Source organism: Leuciscus leuciscus, assembly GCF_965113295.1.
Source record: "Leuciscus leuciscus genome assembly, chromosome: 24".
In the NCBI taxonomy this organism is placed as follows: domain Eukaryota; kingdom Metazoa; phylum Chordata; class Actinopteri; order Cypriniformes; family Leuciscidae; genus Leuciscus; species Leuciscus leuciscus.
In genome coordinates this window covers 16,426,640-16,445,026 of record NC_138723.1, presented here as the reverse complement: position 1 = coordinate 16,445,026, position 18,387 = coordinate 16,426,640, and the positions used below count along the sequence as shown (strand labels likewise).

Sequence of the window (18,387 nt, the reverse complement as noted above, 5' to 3'; positions counted from 1 at the left end):
TTACTCTTTTGGCTTAGGTCGACTTGCGTACGGACGTCTTCTGGAAGCTAGTTATTTTAGTCGATAAAGTTTTGAATATGGACATTTTTCTTACACAAACACATCGATTCTCTTCAGAAGGCCTTTATTAACCCCCGCAGAGCTGTGTGGATTACTTTGATCATGAATGGATGGACTTTTATGGACTTCAAAACATAAATGGCCATTCTCACCCATTATAAAGCTTGGAAGAGCCAGGACATTTTTTATATAACTCCGATTGTATTCATCTGAAAGAAGAATCTCATATACACTTAGGACGGCTTGAGGGCGAGTAAATCATGGGCTAATTTTCATTTTTGGGTGAACTATCCCTTTAAGTCGGTCACAATACTGTCGTTAATCGAATTTTCACAGGCGAATTCCAGTCATTTCAAGAACGAGAATCCACACAATCAGGAATTTCGCATGAGGACGAAAGATTTCCCAATGTCACGATGACCAACAGAAAGCTGCTTGATTTGGAAGTGACTTCTGTGTGAGCTGTGCTTCATTAATCACTACACTATTGACGATAATGGATTTTTCACAAAATGTTGCTAATGTGAACACTCCGTTAGTGTCTCATAATTTTGACTCGTGTCATAATTATGATTTACCAGAGCATGATTATTTTCTTGTGACGTAAATGGTCTTTCATTCGCATAAGCCAAGAAATAGAAAGAAAAAAAAGATTCCTTTCTAGACCACATGGTTCAAGATCAGTAAAGTGCAGCTTTGATCTGTTGGTGGCACTAGAGGGTGAGAGATCAAGACCACCAGCAAAGTTCAGACTCTCACCTCTCAGTCTGCCAAATATCCCTCCGAAGGGTTTAATGGGCTGCCATAGACTCCCAGCCAGAAACAATAGGAGCATCCACACCTTTAGTGACTGTCCCCTAAAAATAGTGAAAAACCACTTCCTTATAACGGCAGTTACATAAAAACTCAAAAGTAACATCTTGCTGGGTTTAAACAAATGGCTTCTATAGAATCAAATTATGTATCACTTTCTACCTCAGGCTAAACCACACCTAGACACCTGAGGAAACTGCTGACACAACTATAAAGTGTAAAATATGCAAACGCCTAACTGCATGTAAAAGATTCATTTCATAAAATCTTTACATAACTAGTGCTACTGCATAACTTGTGTAATTGCAATGTAATTGCCGTAACAACAAGTAAAAACATACTTGTGAGAAAAAAATTTATGAAATAGTTACACTTTGAGATAGTCATAATTTTAAGAAATAAAGTTGCAATTACAATAGGTTGCACTGAAAGATACATATAGTTGTGAGGTCACAACTACGCTGTATATAAGGAAGGAATTTATCCTGAATAATCATTAACACTTTATTTATTCAAATAAATCATTTCAAGGTTCAGGAAAACAACAACAAAAAATAAGTACATTCGTTAAAGTAGCACGTGGTTTTGTTTGCCAGCATGTCATGTTCGTTTAATTAGGGATGAGGTTGGCACATGAGCAAGACCAAACTGATGCTGGGCACAGACGCTGGATCATTTGACCCATGGCTGTGCATAAATATTTTTTGAACGTTGTCCACAATATGCTGTATGCAACCTGCTCTCAAACTGTAGCCTTTGAGGGAGGGGAAAGTGTACAGAACCAATATATTTTCTTGCAGGTACTGAAGAGTGATTGACAGTTTAAAAGATCCAACTAAGAGATCCCATCCGTTTAAAAAAAGTAAAAAGAAGTGACGGCTCTTCAGGTAAGTGACTACAAAAGTCTTAACACAGCAGAGTGCACTTCAAACCCAAATCAGCGACAGTTTCACTGTTCCTGAAGGTGAAACATCACTAAAGTCCACCAATGTGCCTCGAAAGAAAACCCTTCAGCCACACAGATAAATGTACAATATTCACAGTATTTACACGGTGTGGTCCATCCAAAAATGGCCAGTGAGGTGTTCCATTGGTTTGCCTTTCATTTGTTCTCGAGGAGAGTCTTTATATCTTTAATGCCATGTTCTGACGCAACTGCGATCACGTGGTCTAAAGCGTTGAGTCGTCCCAGAAGCCTAATCACATCCTTTATTTGTTCCCTATGTAGAGAAACAAGAACTGTGTTAATACAATTTTTTAGATATAATGCTTACATTGCAGAGCAATTCAAATATTATTGATATACATAAAGTGACATGCAACATCTTAATTTTACTTTATATACAGAACCATGAAACATGACCATATGTATACACACAACCAATGTTAATTAATGATATGTTAATTTGATGTTTTTTAATATATATTTTTCTTTTCCCTCATTAAAATCAGTATGTCCAAACAACAGTGGGCAGATCCCCTAGGCCTAGAAAACCACCAGACTCCCACTGAAGGCCCCTGTTTTATATTAAACCATCATCATACTTTTATACTAATGTTAATATCTGTTATATCTTTGTGTGGCATCTACAGAGATGTTGAATTAACATGATAAACCACTTTACCTTCCGGTCCTCTTCTCCACGTCTGATCCAACCACGCAGCTGCGGTACAGACTGCTGGCCAGGTGTTTCAAAAATCTGCAGAAGTTCTCAAGCTGAGGAAGAGTCTGTTGTCCTTTCAGACTGCTGAACCACTGCACAGGAAAACACTCCACCACCTGAAGGCAGGTTAGGGTTAATAGAGGGTTAGAATGACTTCATCTGTAAACACTGTTATATGGATATTAATTCCAAAAAAAGTCATACTCTGCGGCATTTCTCCACATGTTCCTCGCTGGCGTCTGTGGTCTGCAGGGCTGAGAGAATGTAGCGGTTTAGTGTGCTGTCCACGGCGAGCTCCTTCAGCACCGACAGAGACAGGATCCCATCCCATTTTAAGATATTCCCAAGTAACTGAACACAAGAAAGAGATTCAGCAAGGAATAAGCTTGAACAATGGTAACTAAAAATATAGATTAACTGATTAAGACGACGGCAGAAAGTCTCCAAAATATTAAAGACTTACCTTTACACAAGACCAAAACTGCCTTTGGGAAAAGAGGTAAGGACCAGCGTTCTTGTTCTCCATGACACTGTAAGAGGAGAAACCAAAAATCATTATCAGCATCACACTGGTTTACACAATATATTCAGTCACAATTAAAAACTAGAAGATGCAAACAAAGAGCAGCACATACAAACAGTGACAACATGAGTGATTCAGCTTTCACACTCACTTTTTTGGAAACAGAGGCAGGAAAATGTCATCATCGAGAGTCCGTCGAATTCGCATGACTATGGTCCTTAGAAGCTCCTGAAAGATATTCGATTTTTGTTTCTCAATGACAATCAGATGCAACTAATAATTTAAATAGTTTAATTGTAAAGCCTGACATATGAAAGTTGTTTGAGCCTTTAGACAAATTCAGAATGCCTGAAATATATAGCACTTATATCTTTATAACAGTATATCAGACTACTTACACAAAATGCATATAAATATCTGTCGTCACTCTAGATCATCCAATAAGATGATATATAAATGCCTACTTTTATGATCAAAGCCCTGTAGTTTTTGTTTTGGGGGCAAAACATATAATGTAATGCAATACAATAATGATTGAGAGATGTAAAAAATTTACCTCAAAAGGCTGATGTATCAATATTTGATGCTCACATTTTAACATGATTTAACTGGCATTAGAATTTTAAATGTTGAGAACATATAAATATGAGTAGGGGTGGATATGTATGCATACATTGTATATGTACACATGGGAATGTCTTTGTTTTACATCTTTGTTATGTTGTGCTGGTGTGTGGTGAATAGTGTAGCCAAAGTTCCGGGCACATTTTTCTAAAAACAAATAAGTTGCTTCAGGCCAGTAAGTGTTCATTTCTGAAATATTACTAACAATATAAAAGTAATTCTAATGTTTAGAGTATTAAACTCAGATTTCACAGTAATCTTCATACCTTAACCTGAAGAGGAAAGATTTTAAAATCTAAAAATGGTAAAATTATAAACGAGTTGTGGTACAGACGACAAAGCACATAGTTGATTGTGTACCTCAGGTTTTACAGCAAAGTTTTGATCATTTTGATAATTTACAGGCCCCATAACTTTGCCTATCAAATATGAAATGGTAGGCTTTAATGAAAATGAAAAGCAAAAATAAGAGCCTGTGGCTTTAATGCGTTGCTGTCTCATCTCTTCACTGACTTGTGTGTTGCGGTTGTCGCCGTGCAGCACAGTGGGATAATCTTTGATCAGCCTCTGCATGAAAGCCACCAGTCTGGACGTCTGACTGCTGGAGAGCGGATCCCACACCTGATCCGTCAGCACTGAGAGGAGAGGGGATCATGTTTTAAAAGAGTGATTTAGATTTGAGATGCTGTTCTGAGTTTAGAGTAAGATCTGAACCTTTACAAAGATGGGAAATGGACAGACTAACCTGCTAGTTTAGGAAGAAGCACTCTTTCTACAATAGCAGGAAGCAGGCTGTTATCTATCTCTTCCTCTTTCTTTAGAGTGCTCTGCTCCTCACAGCCATAAAAGAGCAAAGACTCGAACCACAGCATGTACTCAAAGTTGGGACACTCCACCTGCATAGATACAAATAGCATCATTTTGGCAATTAAAGACTAAAATGTTCAGGCGATGCAAAGCAGATCACAAAAATGTGGAAATGACATGCTCTCTGTACCTCAAACGGAGACCATGAGGTGAGCTGCAGTCGAATAAGGGGGTTAAAGAGTTTGGGCAGGCACAGTCCGATGTAGGCGTCTCTGTAGCATGTAAAATACAGCTTTCTCCAGGTCTCGAAGTGGGACTTTATGTTGTCCAGAGAGTGGAAATCCTCCACCACGTCCTCAAAAATCTTCTTTGACTCATTTAAAATGCGATCTGGAAATCAAAAAGATGAAAAGGTTAATTGGGAAAAGATTGGAACGTAATCAGCAAATCTTGCATTGGTGTGTTAGGTTGGTCACCTCTCTCTAGGTTGAAGCTGGTGATGTCAGTGGACGTCTCTTCGTCATCACTAGACAGCCCCTCCTTATGCTCGGCTCTCTTGCCGTTCTGCTCTCGAGCTTGTCTCCGACGGGTTCTGGATGTGTCGAAACAGACTGACAATTATTAAAACTGAAATACATCATAGAAACTCTGCCTAAAGTAGATCTGGGTATTGATACCGATTTTCTGATTCAATTTATTTCAGATTCACTATGTCCTGATGCAATTTGTTTATGATTTTAATTCATTTATTTGGAAATATTTTAGTTACCGTGTTAAAAGGCCAACTTCCGCTATCTGCCTGACTGACATTGTGACTATAACACTCACTTTTGCACATTTCCAAACATTTTTGCCCATTACAGGTTACAATTTAAAGCTAATGATAATGATACTAATGAGATTAGAACATTTTTACTAGATTTGGAATGAGTATAATAAGAAAAAAAAGAAAGTTATAATAAAAATAAAAACAACAACAATAATAAGAAAAATAATAATAAATTAAACGCATTATTTTAGTTTAAGTTTAGGCGTTTGTTTCGTTTAGAGGGTATATTTCACACACTAATAGTCTCAAGGGTCTACATATATAGCTTTTTTTTTGCATACCGTCTGGCTTCTCTTTCAGCTATCCTCCTCTGCTTGGCAAGCTCCTGATAGGCTGTGCGATCTCGACCGAATGAGTCCAGGTTAGGGGCCATAACAGCCTTACCTGAAACAGAAAGAACAGACATTAACCCTCAGTAAAGCTGAACTCACCAGCCCTGTTACAACCTATACTGACAGATCTAATAGTCATTACCTGCTCATTACTAGATGTTCATGCATTATTCCACAAACGTCAGTAAAAAAATGTTTTTTAATTTCATGCACAGTGGTTTCCCCTTTTCTGATGTCATCAGAACTAATTTCCAACTACAAGTTAATTTTACACCTGCTCAATTTCACTGGGCTGAGATGGAAACTCTCCTCCAATCACTTACCTGCTCAGCATCTAAACAATGTATCAGTATGAACACTGATAAATAAGAAGCCAGTATGCTTTCACCATCCGAAAGCCACATAAACGTTCATTTGTCTTAATCTCTCACTCACACACACACACACACACGCGCGCACACACAGAAACACACGTAGTGTGTGTATTATTCTGATGTGCAATTAATCATAACTGTATAACAAAAATGGAAAGGAAAAAAAAACAATGAGGCCATTCAAATAAAAACCTTCAAGATGGACTGACTTGAAAGGCTGGAAAACTCCGACGATTCATCTTTAATATCATCCTGTCTTCTCTGGACGAGACGGGACGCCCGCTGCCGAAGTAACTGGTGCATGGCGACCTCTAGCTCCAGAATAACAGGCACCTGAAAGATACGATGATTTTTGTGACAGCAGAACCAAAGACAAGGGGCCGGAGACCGAGACGAGGGGCTTAGTGTGCCCTGCTGCGGCATGAGAGAGAAAGCAGCCAAATTAAATAACTCTACACACAAAGCCCTTTAAAGCTGGATCAAACTGGCTTCCCCTACTGTTAATGCTTCATGGTATTAACCTTACTATGAGCCAAAAAAGAGAATGGCTGAGTTGTATGAAACTTCTGTGAAAGCCATTGTAGGTTGTTTTTGACAAACAGCTCTTTTTCATTTAATGCAGCTGGTTAACAACACAACTGAAGTATAATTATTCAAAAGTAAGTACAGAATCAAAGACGGTTGCACAGTCAGGAGTTTAATAGAGTGCAACAGTGCCTGTTCACTTTTTCAGCTGCCTTGGTTCCGGAAGTATTTTTTCCATTCATTTTTCCCATAGGGATTTTTAAAAAGTCCTTAAGAGTTAAAAGCCAAGAGCCAAACCAACCAGCTTCGGGGTGAATCACAACATTACAAACATTGATTAGCAAAAAAGTACTTGAAAATAGTTAAATAAAGACAAAGATGCATAACTCCATCCATACTTGATGAATTTAATATGGGGAAAAAACTATTGATATTAAAAATGATGAATAAATTCAAAACTAAAGATGCTGATTGTGTATATAGAAACATTATATTTTACATGAATTGCAAACTATGAATATATAAATATTATGCAGTTTGAGAGTGCAGGGAGATGATTACATCAATTATCATATGCAGTGTTTCATGGGAACGGACGGGCGCTAAAAACAGCTTTTTTGCTTGCTGCAATTTTTGGATTGGTGGAGATGTCTCTACTGAATCATGGTAATGTAGTTTTTCACCAAGAATTACACTGATTTAAAAAAAAATTGAAATAAAGCAGGCTGACGGCTTCAACAAAAGCACGTGTCATCAATTAACAACCTCATAGCTCTAAGCTCACAGTAGTTTAAAAGTTATTTCAAAATCAATTCCCCTAGGGAGAAAACGAATGGGATTTTTACTTTTGGTACCCGAATGTTGCACTCTATAGTTTTCATATACATGTACCACAAATGAATATAGATATTAACAAATCCTTGCGACAAGCTAACCTTAAGATAATGCAATCATTAAGCTATCATCAGGCATTCAAATGGGAGCTTAATGCTACAGATGCATGATTAATGCATTTTGCCTTTAAAGGACAGTATAGTCCACTGGTGGTGTAATAGAGATTTACCATTTGGGCTTTTTATTATAATTTTTTTTTAAAGGTGCTGTAAGCGATGCCGGGAGTCGTAACTTCTTGTTGACATTCGAATTGTTGTCAAACAAAACGGAGGCTAGCTAGACCCTCCCTCCTCCTCATCCCGTCTCCTCCCTCCTCCCCTCCCTTCCAATATTATCCGTAGTAGTCACTACAAACAAAGTTAAGTTTTACTGATACTTCATTCAATGTGTAATGTCGCTAAGTTAGATAAAGGGTTTTATATAATGCAGAACAGAATGCAGAAAAAGAGAAACATTATTTTAAAATCGTTTCGCCACCTGAAGCTATAACTATAGCTCCCATACAAGGACGCAATAATAGCAAGATAACGTAGCTTCGCGTTTCCCAGTGAGAATAAACAACGGCGGCGGCGTAAACAAATTTTGTCAAAGTTGTCAACAGCCTATAAATGAACATTCAAATTCATAACAAACAGTGGATGAAAACAATCATTCACACAAATTGTCGCCCTACTGTGAATTTGCTTGATCATTTACAATAGAGATTGATCGCTAGCTGCTAGAAACATAATGTTATATGTTGTATTCACCAAAGTTAACGCTGACTGCATAGTTCTAGCTAATTACATTACATCCTTGTGTTGGTTTGGCGAACATGAACGTCAATTTAGAAAGAAATATGGATTTACCTGTTCTGCAAAAACAGAGCAACTGAATGTGGATTGGAAGCCCTTCTGCCGGCGGAGTTCTCGCCACCTTTAAAAGGTTTTTCCGATGTAAATTCGGTATTTCGCGCGTTCCTTATCCTCGTCCCTTATCCTTGTCCCTCTTCTTTGCAATTTGTTCATCGGACACCTCTTTGGTCGTGTTTCGGCCATAATTCAGACTTCCCTCTTCATGCTTCCCTCTCCTCCACACCCACTTCATGTGCACGCACACTAACCCCCCAAACCCCACCCTCAAATACTTCTTGTCTGTGATTGGCTGGAGCACTGTTTGTTGTGTTTCATGGTGCGGGTGAGCCCAGTTTGTTTTTGTTGCCGTTTGTGGAGCCTGGGCTGTCTACAGAGACCGCGTTTTTTTACAGTGTGTTCAGGGGACAGGCAGCTAGCGGATAGTGAGGAGATGTTTGCTGTATGTGACAAAAAAATTTTTGGCCTAAAAAACGCGTGGCATCGCTTACAGCACCTTTAATGATTCAACAACACCGTAAACAAGCTACTTAGCTACCTAACGAATTGGAAGTCTCACAAAAAAAAAAGGAAGTTTGAACTATTACTTTCTAAATAACATGAAAATGTATTAGATAAATCATGATAAACACTTTTGGTGCTATGTTAGTTCCAAATGCATCATCATAGACAACATGATTTGTCTATAGTGCCTCTTTATAGCTGAAAGAAATGAGAGAAACAGAAAGAATCTCTTGCTGCATCAGCTATGGGCAAAATATGGAAGATTACAAAATAATCCATGATCTGATGGAAAATATGACTGGTGGACTGCTTAAAAGGAGTTTAACAAACATCACAAACATGAACTATGTGATTATATATACACATTAAAAGTAACTGGTGTTATTTTTACTACTAATGGCATTATAAAACAAATACGGTAATTTTAGTTGAGATAAATACGTTTAAAGTCTAATTAACTACACACAATTCTGACACAGGCAACATCCAATAAACTTTAAAATCATTCCAAAAGAAATACAGAAAAAAATAATTCTGAAAAAAACAACAACTGAAAAACAAGTCAGTAAAACAAACAGCAGCAACATAAAAACAAATGCATTCATTCTTACCTTTTCACTGAAACACTCAAGCAAGTCTCCAACATACCCTCGCATTTCTTGCAAGAATCTATATTTGTCTGCGGCCTCCTGTGAGGAGCCCTCTAGGAGCTGGATGGTCTTTTTGGAGGCCTCCAGCTCCTCCTGGATCTGCTCAAAGCGCCGGGCATTGGAATTGTGCCCCTGGCGCATGAAGCTCAGCCTGGTGCACAGGGGAGTCAAAGAGAGGTTTGCTATTAGTGATGTATGGGGACATCGCCAGGGTCGCACATGTCCTGATGAAGACGGTTAGGTCTAAACAATGCAATTGAGTCAGTAAAACAGCTGCAGATTTTAGCATCTGCAAATACTCCATCCGGAGGAAGAAATATTACACTTCTGCAGAAACAGGGATACCCAGAATTAACCAGGAACAACGTGTGAGGAGATATGCGCCTTGTGTGTATCCTCACTATGCTGGAAGTCCAAAGTGCAAGCTGTCATCTTCAATGTCTGAATAGGGCAATTTTATGGGACGTGCATGAATATTATCAGGGCATTTAAAACTATAAAGTGTTGGTTATTTAAACTCCTAGGAAAAACCAACTGGGCAGATTTGAACTGGCAATTTGAGGGGTTACAGTGACCGCCGATGAGAAGGCAGTTCAGACCGTACCTGTCTTTGAGACGTTTCTTTACCAGATCTGTGGTTATAGGGGTCAGGTCACAAGAGGGAATGGGATAAGGAACTGAGGGCTCTGCTTTCAAAGTCTTGCTGTTGTCAGCTCCAACTGTGATGGTGGTGTAGCTAAACGGCATGGCGTAGGACGCTCCATATGACTGCGCATCATAACTGCCTTGGTAATACATGGTTGTATCCTCGGATTGGGTGGCTTGGACCTAAAATATCAAGATGAGACAAACGGATTGGTGTCAGCATTAAATATTGCAATTTCAAAGTACAAACTATAGTACACTGTAGGAATGTCAACAGAACTGGTATCATTCAACAGTTTAGGACCAGAAAGGCTTTTTTCAAATGTTTTTGAAGGCTACATTTATTTGATTAAAAACACAGTAACAAAATTTGTCAGATAATCCTTCCGAAATATGCTATTTGGAGTTCAAGAAACATTTCTCAAATTTGATCAATGTTTATCAATGACAAATAGTTTTACATCACTGCATCATAGTCCCCGCCCACTGGCGTTACATGATGCGAGCGCCGCGTCAAATGCAAATAGAACCCATTAATCACTGACACTGGGTGGATAAAGTATACAGATGCCTGTTCACTTTCTGAATTAATCCAAGCACTTAAGTCTGCCGACGAGGACAAATGGTAGATGTAAGCGTAATGGGACGTTTGATTTGACGCGTCCTGTTTAAACAGCTCATTTGCTCATTTCTGTAGAGACTTTAGAACGATACCAGCGTCAGGAACAAGTGGATGGTTAATTTTTTATTTAAAATTGGGCAGGGTTATGATACTCTGACTCACCTGTGGGATGCTAATGCCCTTCCTGATCTGCTCCTGCTCCCAGCGATTCACTTCCTCATCCTGGCCATTATCTAGAGCTTCATCATCACTGCCTTCAATACCTGAATCACAACACAGACACATCCAAAACAAACACTAAGGTCAGATTATGGTTAAGTACACATCTTTACCAGGATCTGATTTCTCACACAATTCCTATTTATAGTTATTCTAGTTAATCTTTTTTGTGTGACTTTTACTTAGTGACATGACATTTATTACAAGGACAGTCCCTCTGGAGAACAGGTGAATGGGGGTTCCTGTAATTCTACATAAACAAGTTTCAGATTACTAGAGCTCTGAACTGCATAAACTGACCGATCTCCTCCGCTATTTTCTGCCTCTGAGTCTTTATCTTGACTCCACTGAAGTTGATTCTCTTCTCATCTTCATCATCGTCACTGCCGCCGTTCTCATCTTCGTGAACAAGGCGCTTGTTCGTCGCTTCATTCTCGATCAACGGAGCCTCGCCCCCGAGCTCTCGAGCCATCTGCCTACGTTTACGAGCTGCATGAATGAAGGCCGCGTCGGGGATCTCACCTGTTGAGACATATGACTCTTATTATTGGTCTAAACACAATGATTAATCCCCTTCATGTGAATTAGGTTAACCAGAAAGAGAACAAACTAAAAGCAATTTCTTTGCCATTTAAAAAAGTGGATCTGATCACAAACATTGTTTAACAACATTCAATGTTTAACCACAATACACATCAGCAGGTTCCAACCTTGAAATGTTTAATAAGCAAAAACAGCCTGATCATGCTGACGTTGGTCCTGTGACTTGCTCTACAGGTCCAGTCTAGATGTCATGGAAACTCTCACCTGGTCTAAGCGAGCTGAGGGCAGACAGAGTTTGACTAAAGGCTCCACCCGCAGACCTTTGCTCGCCCTCCTCTTCCTGTTCCTCATTGCTGTCGACCTCCATTTCTTCTTCTCCCTGTTCACTGCTGGCTCTGCTGCCCACTAAGGGCTCCTCTTTAATTGACAGATTATAAGCAGGTCCACCTGAAACGAACAAACCAGTGAGCCAGAATTTAAACTTATGTAACTAGTTAGATGGACTAGCGCCAAGATTACTGAGGGTTTGTAATACTTTTGAAGGCTAAATCCCCACCTAAAAATAATAACTCTAGAACAAAGGGGGTCAAACTCAGAGCTGATGCCAGGACAAACAAACTGGTGGGGACATAATTCTTCAGGTATAAGCAATTGATCACATCGGTGCGATTGTACATCAAAGGGTTAAAATCGATAGCGCTTCAGAAATCAGGGGTGGAGGGGGGACAAATTCAAACTGAGGGGGCACAAATCAGATCTGAAGGGGAAATGCCTCCTTTTGCCCCATTGTTGCCCTAGGCATGGGGTCACTACGTTATCTTGCAATAATCCAAAAATTAGTAGTGCTTTATTCTTGTGTATATACCATTACAACTTAAAGTGGGGGAAGCAAACAAAAATGTATAAAATTTGATGTTTTAAAGACAAAAAGCAGTCCCCTGATTCTGCTTTATAGAAATGCATGATATTATGAAAAGGTAAAAAAAGAAAGAAAGAAAGATGTTTAGTACCAATGCGTGTGCTTTGCTCTGGTATGGCAGTGGTGGTCTTTTCCAGATCATCCTTGTATTCTTTCTTCAGCTGCTTGACGATCTTCTTGCTGTGGTAGGATTTCTTCACACGGAACACATCAGTGTCATCTAATAGTGAGAGATATATAGTGAATCTATAAAATTCATACACTAGATGATTGAATACATCATGCATAGTAAAGGTGCAAAGTGTATAGTATCAAAGACTTTAGATAGCATGTATTTTGGGACACAACTTCAAAGTTTTCTTCAGGGACCTCACACTTTCTGATCAATGAATGTAACTGTCCTTCTATTTTTATAATTACTGGATAAAGGTTTTTAGAAAGCATTTAATTTCAGACTGATTCAATAATGAATCATGTAAACCGATTTGTGAACCGGTTCGACCGATTCATTGAAAAGAATCAACTCAATGGCTATTTCCACCTTTGCCATGGAATTCTGATTCGTATCACTGTATGTGACCCTGGGTCACAAAACCAGTCACAAGTCGCACGGGTATATTTGTGGCAAGAGCCAAAAACACATTGTATGGGTCAAAATTATCGATTTTTCTTTTATATGCCAAAAATCATTAGGAAATTAAGTAAAGATCATGTTCCATGAAGATATTTTGTAAATATATAAAACATTGCAGTGAATGCAGCACCACCGGGAACATAAATGGACAATTTTAAAGGCAATTTTCTCAATGTTTAGATTTTTTTTGCACCCTCAGATTCCAGATTTTCAAATAGTTGTATCTCAGCCAAATATTGTCCTATCCTAACTTTATATTAGCTTATTTATTCAGCATTCAGATGATGTATAAATCTCAATGTTAAAAAATTGACCCATGTGACTGGTTTTGTGGTCCAAGGTCACATATGGTCTTAAGCCAATTATTGAGTATATTCCAATATGTGCAGAGTCCTAATTGATCACTATTACTAGTTAATATAATATGCAAAGTATCTCTCGTTTTCGGTTAGTGACTGTCACTTTAAAGACGCGAACGGTTATATAATTTAAATAGACTACAATTAGATGATGGCCTGCACAGCAAAAACTCTACACGAACAATATGTGAAACATTACATTGTTTTTACGTAAATTTATTTACGTTACACGTGTCTTTTATGGCAGTTAATAAGCACCTTCATCGTCGTGGAAGCTAAGCAGACTCGCTTTAGGTTCCTCTCGGTTCTCCTTCCTTCTCTTCTTAAGTTCTTTGTTGACCTTAACAGCACCGGGCTGAAACCCGTTTCCGTGGTTGTTGAGCATGTTTGCTCCAGGAGCGGGACCAGTGCTGGACTCGCTCGGGTTCGCCGACTCTTCAGCCCCGGGCCCGCCGGACTGCTGAACCTCCTCTTTCTCCTCATCGTCCGATTCATTCCTCCGCCTGAAATTGCACCTCTTAGCTTTCTTAAACATGGTTATGTAGTGTGCAACGCCTCTAGGATAGTATATACAGACTGGTTTTTAGATTTTTGCAGGCCGCCAAGGATGATAACAAATCCACCATTTTGCTTTTACGGAAACGTTTAAGTACCTCTGTGAGTGTTGGATCTGAAAAGCGGCAGCGGGAACTCGCTGCTGCCATCTAGAGGAGAGGTGCCATATCAAACAATTCCATGTTTTTTTTTTGTTTTTTGTTTTTCTATATGGTTTGCATCTCCTGTGTGTGTGTCATTCTTTATTCCCCGGCACCGGTTGTGTTCTACTCTGCTCTGCATTGATCATTGACTTCGTTCTGATATCCAATTTTATCTAACAGTTTTTTTTTTTTTTTTTTATCATAATAGCAACCTGGGGCAACCTGTCACTCACATGAGATCAGCAATAGCAAACTACAATGATCCAATCAATACCCGATTAACAAAATCCCCGCCCTACATTTTTTATCTTGTTTGAGAAGCCTTTTCACTCAGATACATCACAATATGCATTTCAAGAACTATTCAAGAATTTCCGTTCCATGCCAACTTTAATGGTTACAATGGTATTATTTTCTAATGAACATGAAGCACATGCTTTTTTCTAAGAATTAAATTTCAAAATATTATTTTTATTTAAGCTCCATCCACACACAGAATAGAATAAGCATATTTTAAGCCGATACATCAACATCTCTCATCATTGGGGTGGGGGAACGGATTTCGACAGCTGAACTATTTGGCGTCGGATTCTGTTTCCCCTATGTTTCTTACACAATGAGGTTCTAATATTTATCACATTGCAGCTATTACTAGATCTAATAGCCTAGTGGTCAGTTCACTGATATGCCTTTTTTTCAGCTTATTGTGACCCGAGTTCAAGTCCCGGGTCGTCAAACTTTCTTATACTTTCCTATTATAATAAAAGGCAAAAAAAATAAAAATGCTTTAAACTGATGCAAGTTAAGCTCCATCCACACACAAAATAGAATCAGCATTTTTTTTTTTTAAGTCATTACATCAACACCTCTCATAATGGGAGTGGGGGAACGGATTTTTTGCCGTCGGATTCTGTTCCCCCTATGTTTCTTACACAATGAGGTTATAATATTTATCACATTGTGATAAATTACTAGCTTCAATAGCCTAGTCGTATCACATTGCAGTTACTTACTAGACCCAATAGCCTAGTGATCAGTGCACTGACAGTCATTGTTTTTCAGCTTATTGCGACCCGAGTTCAAGTCCTGGGTCGTCAAATTTTCTTGGTACTATACTGTCCTATCATAATAAAAGCCCAAAAATTCTATATTTTTAAAGTGTCTATTCATGAGGAGAAGGAAATTAAATATACTGAAATAACACAGTACGTTTTTTAATGTATTAATTGGTCATCAATCATTCACATACATTTTTAAGGAGACAAAGTTATAATATTTTGAAAAAGAAAATATCTTTACAAGGCAAAGCGTATTTTTAAACGTATTATTAGGCCTATTAAAAATGAGTTTGCATTTTTTTTTATCTTTACCATGTTTTTATAAGTTAGAAAATAAAACAGTTATACAAATTTAAGAAAATAAGATTTGAAGGGCTTTATGTTATTAATCACATACAGTAGGCCTACAATACATTTTTGAAGACATTTTTTTATCATCCAGCATACAAAATACTGTGCAATGGTTTGTTTAATCATTCTGTGTTCTACAGAACAAAGTGTTCATGCAGTGTTCAAATCTGCTTGCCTTAGCTCGATTCAAAATGGTATACCCTGTCTATACCCTTTTTCCGCAACTGTGTTAATGTTATGGTTTTCGTGTTTGTCAGCATACACAGTTCTGGTCAGTTCGACAGAATACTTCTAGAGGCCTTTCATGTTTCTTACAGATCATCTCCTGGAGTCGTCTGGTAGCTTTCATCAAATTGTGTTTCTTGTCTTTAAACAAATTCTCGTGCTGTTCAAGGTGCTTTTGACAGTAAGAGTTCAGGCACATCATGCAGGACTTGATGGCTTTGTGTTTTCTTCCACTATACAGACGTTACACTCCACATCACCAGGACCCGCATAGTGAGCAGGAGCAGCAGATTGGAGTGTTTTCTCGTTCAGTTTCTCCACTACTTCAGCCAGAATGATGTTTTTGCTGACTACAGGTCTTAGACTCCCTTCTAATCATCTTGATCCCAGCAGTCTGTAATAAAGATCATACTGGAACTGTGTCCACAGGGAAGCGCCACTGGATCCTTCAGGAGATCCAGACATAGGCCTACTGGACAGCAAAACCGGTCCGGAGTCACTGAAATACTGGCTTCTGCCATTTCACCATGTGCACTGTCACAGATAACTACTGGACAACCGCTTTACCTGTCTCCTGGTTTTGTTTTTGATCAAATGAAACTCTGTAAGTATGAAGTCATCCAGTAGGGGGCGGATTGTAGGGAGAGTGGGACACAACGTAACGGGGGCTAGTTGTAACACACTTGTTTTAAATACTTCCACACATGCTAGCATGACGAAACTTGGTGTATTTACTAGTTGCCATATCAACACTATATAGAGAAAAAAAACTGCGCCAAAATTCAAATTTTAAATTATATATATAATTAAGTATTACTTAAGTTAATTTTTCATCTCTATTTTTTGTTTATTTAAAATGACACAAATCTGATATTATTTTAATCTCCAATATGTTATTTAACGGTTTATATTGTTCTTTAATGCTTCTCTAACTAGCAGAAGACACTAGCTGGGTTTAAATCCCAGTTATGCAGGTGGGGCATGTTGTCACACTGTGTAATAATGTGCCCCTATAAGAAATTATGCTATTCTATTCTATACTTTTATGAATTCAATTGAGAAAACATGAGAAAAGGGAGAATAAAGACTGAGAGTCAATGTTCAGAAATGACTAATTATTAATATGTTTTGAACTATGTTGTATAGCTGTGTTTTCTATACGTTTTTTTCATGTACTTTTTCATTTTATAATAATAATAATAATTACATAATTAAATTATTTATTAATTTATTCATAATTAAGTAAAAGTGTTTTTATTCTGAAAATGCACATTTTAAGTTTTTATGAATAATTATTAAAAAAGCAGATAATGTGTATTTATTCTAAAAAATACTGTCTAATTATAATTACTAGACTAGACTAATAGAGAAGACAATAAAAGTACAGTATATAAGAACATTCATCATAATGATGAGCAATGAAAACTAAATTATAATGATGCGAATGAATGAATGAATGAACGAATGGACGAATGAACGAATGAATGAATGAGCGAATGAATGAATGCTGGCTGGACTCAATCTTGTGTCCCAGTGAGAGCATCACGTCTTTGACACATCATACAGAAAGCAAACTACTGCTGTGTCATGTCTCTGACAACACTGAATATGACTATGCCATTAAAGCCTATGAAATAAAATATAATTGCTAAAGAGACATTGAAGATAAGTGAAAGGGAGAGAGAAGAGAAAACCAAATGTGTTTTGAAGCACAAGCAAAGTGCTGATTGCTTCCCTGCTGTCATGTGCAGCTGTAATTCCTCAATTGTCCAGTAGAGGGAGGAATGAGTACATACACTTCAGACAAAGCTTTATGACAAACTGTCTGTGAAGACATCTCAAAAAAAAAAAGTCACTATTTATATATTAAGAAGAATTGACTCGAGCATGAGCAAAGATGGCCGGGTTAAAATCTGGGGATCCTAAATCCGCCAACAAGTGCCATTGAGATGAATGTGAATGTTAACGGGTAGTTTTCTCTCAGGATGTGCCAGTCTGGTTGACTAAACAGAAGGCCTACTGCTGCTGCTAGTCGACATTGGAAATTGTTGAAGTTGTATATTATTTTATATCTGGATTGGAAAACAAAATAATTTATTTTGACCTAAGACTTGTCATGTCTTCATGTTCTCATGTGTTCGTAGTCAAACTCAAAAATTAGTTTATTTTTAATTCTTAAAAAATGGTTGTATTAAAATAATTGTATTTTATTGAGAAAATATTTTAGTTTGTCTTGAATATTTTTTTTGATTAGATCAGATAGCATAGATTTTATTATTTTGTGGTGGTAATGGGGTTTTCATATACTTGTGACCTTAAAATGAACAGAAAAAAATAAATTAATATTGTAAACAATATTTGATATTAATTATATTAATATTTGTAATAATGGAGATATAAAAACAAAATTATTTAGAATTATTTATTTTATATATATACTATTTATATAATGGTTTATCTAATCATAAATGCACAGGCTTTAATAGCAGGTATTTCAGTTTTTTATTCAAATTCTTACACTGACCCTCAAAAAAGCAATTGAAATGCAATTATGGATATTCAAGACATACCATTTTGAAAACTCCAGTATCTGTGTTTTGGAACACAATAGCTGCGGTTTCTAGCTGGTCATTAGCTGGTGCAAGCTGATCGTTAACTGGTTGT

The 18,387-nt window shown here is 37.7% G+C and overlaps 2 protein-coding genes across 2 annotated transcripts in view; one reads left to right on the top strand and one right to left on the bottom strand.

The window, feature by feature from the left end:
• Window positions 1-18,387, top strand: part of hephl1b (hephaestin-like 1b) — a 210,909-nt gene that overhangs the window by 178,733 nt on the left and 13,789 nt on the right. The window lies entirely within an intron of this gene.
• Window positions 1,364-14,051, bottom strand: paxbp1 (PAX3 and PAX7 binding protein 1). The gene is made up of 18 exons (XM_082157490.1): window positions 13,650-14,051; window positions 12,490-12,618; window positions 11,744-11,926; window positions 11,237-11,458; window positions 10,880-10,980; window positions 10,055-10,278; window positions 9,412-9,601; window positions 6,236-6,359; window positions 5,602-5,704; window positions 4,968-5,083; window positions 4,682-4,881; window positions 4,430-4,580; window positions 4,198-4,319; window positions 3,212-3,288; window positions 3,001-3,067; window positions 2,742-2,888; window positions 2,499-2,653; window positions 1,364-2,093 (listed from the first exon to the last, which is right to left on the bottom strand). Exons 1-18 carry the CDS (start codon window positions 13,924-13,926, stop codon window positions 1,976-1,978), a joined length of 2,706 nt encoding a protein of 901 aa, XP_082013616.1. The 5' UTR covers window positions 13,927-14,051; the 3' UTR covers window positions 1,364-1,975.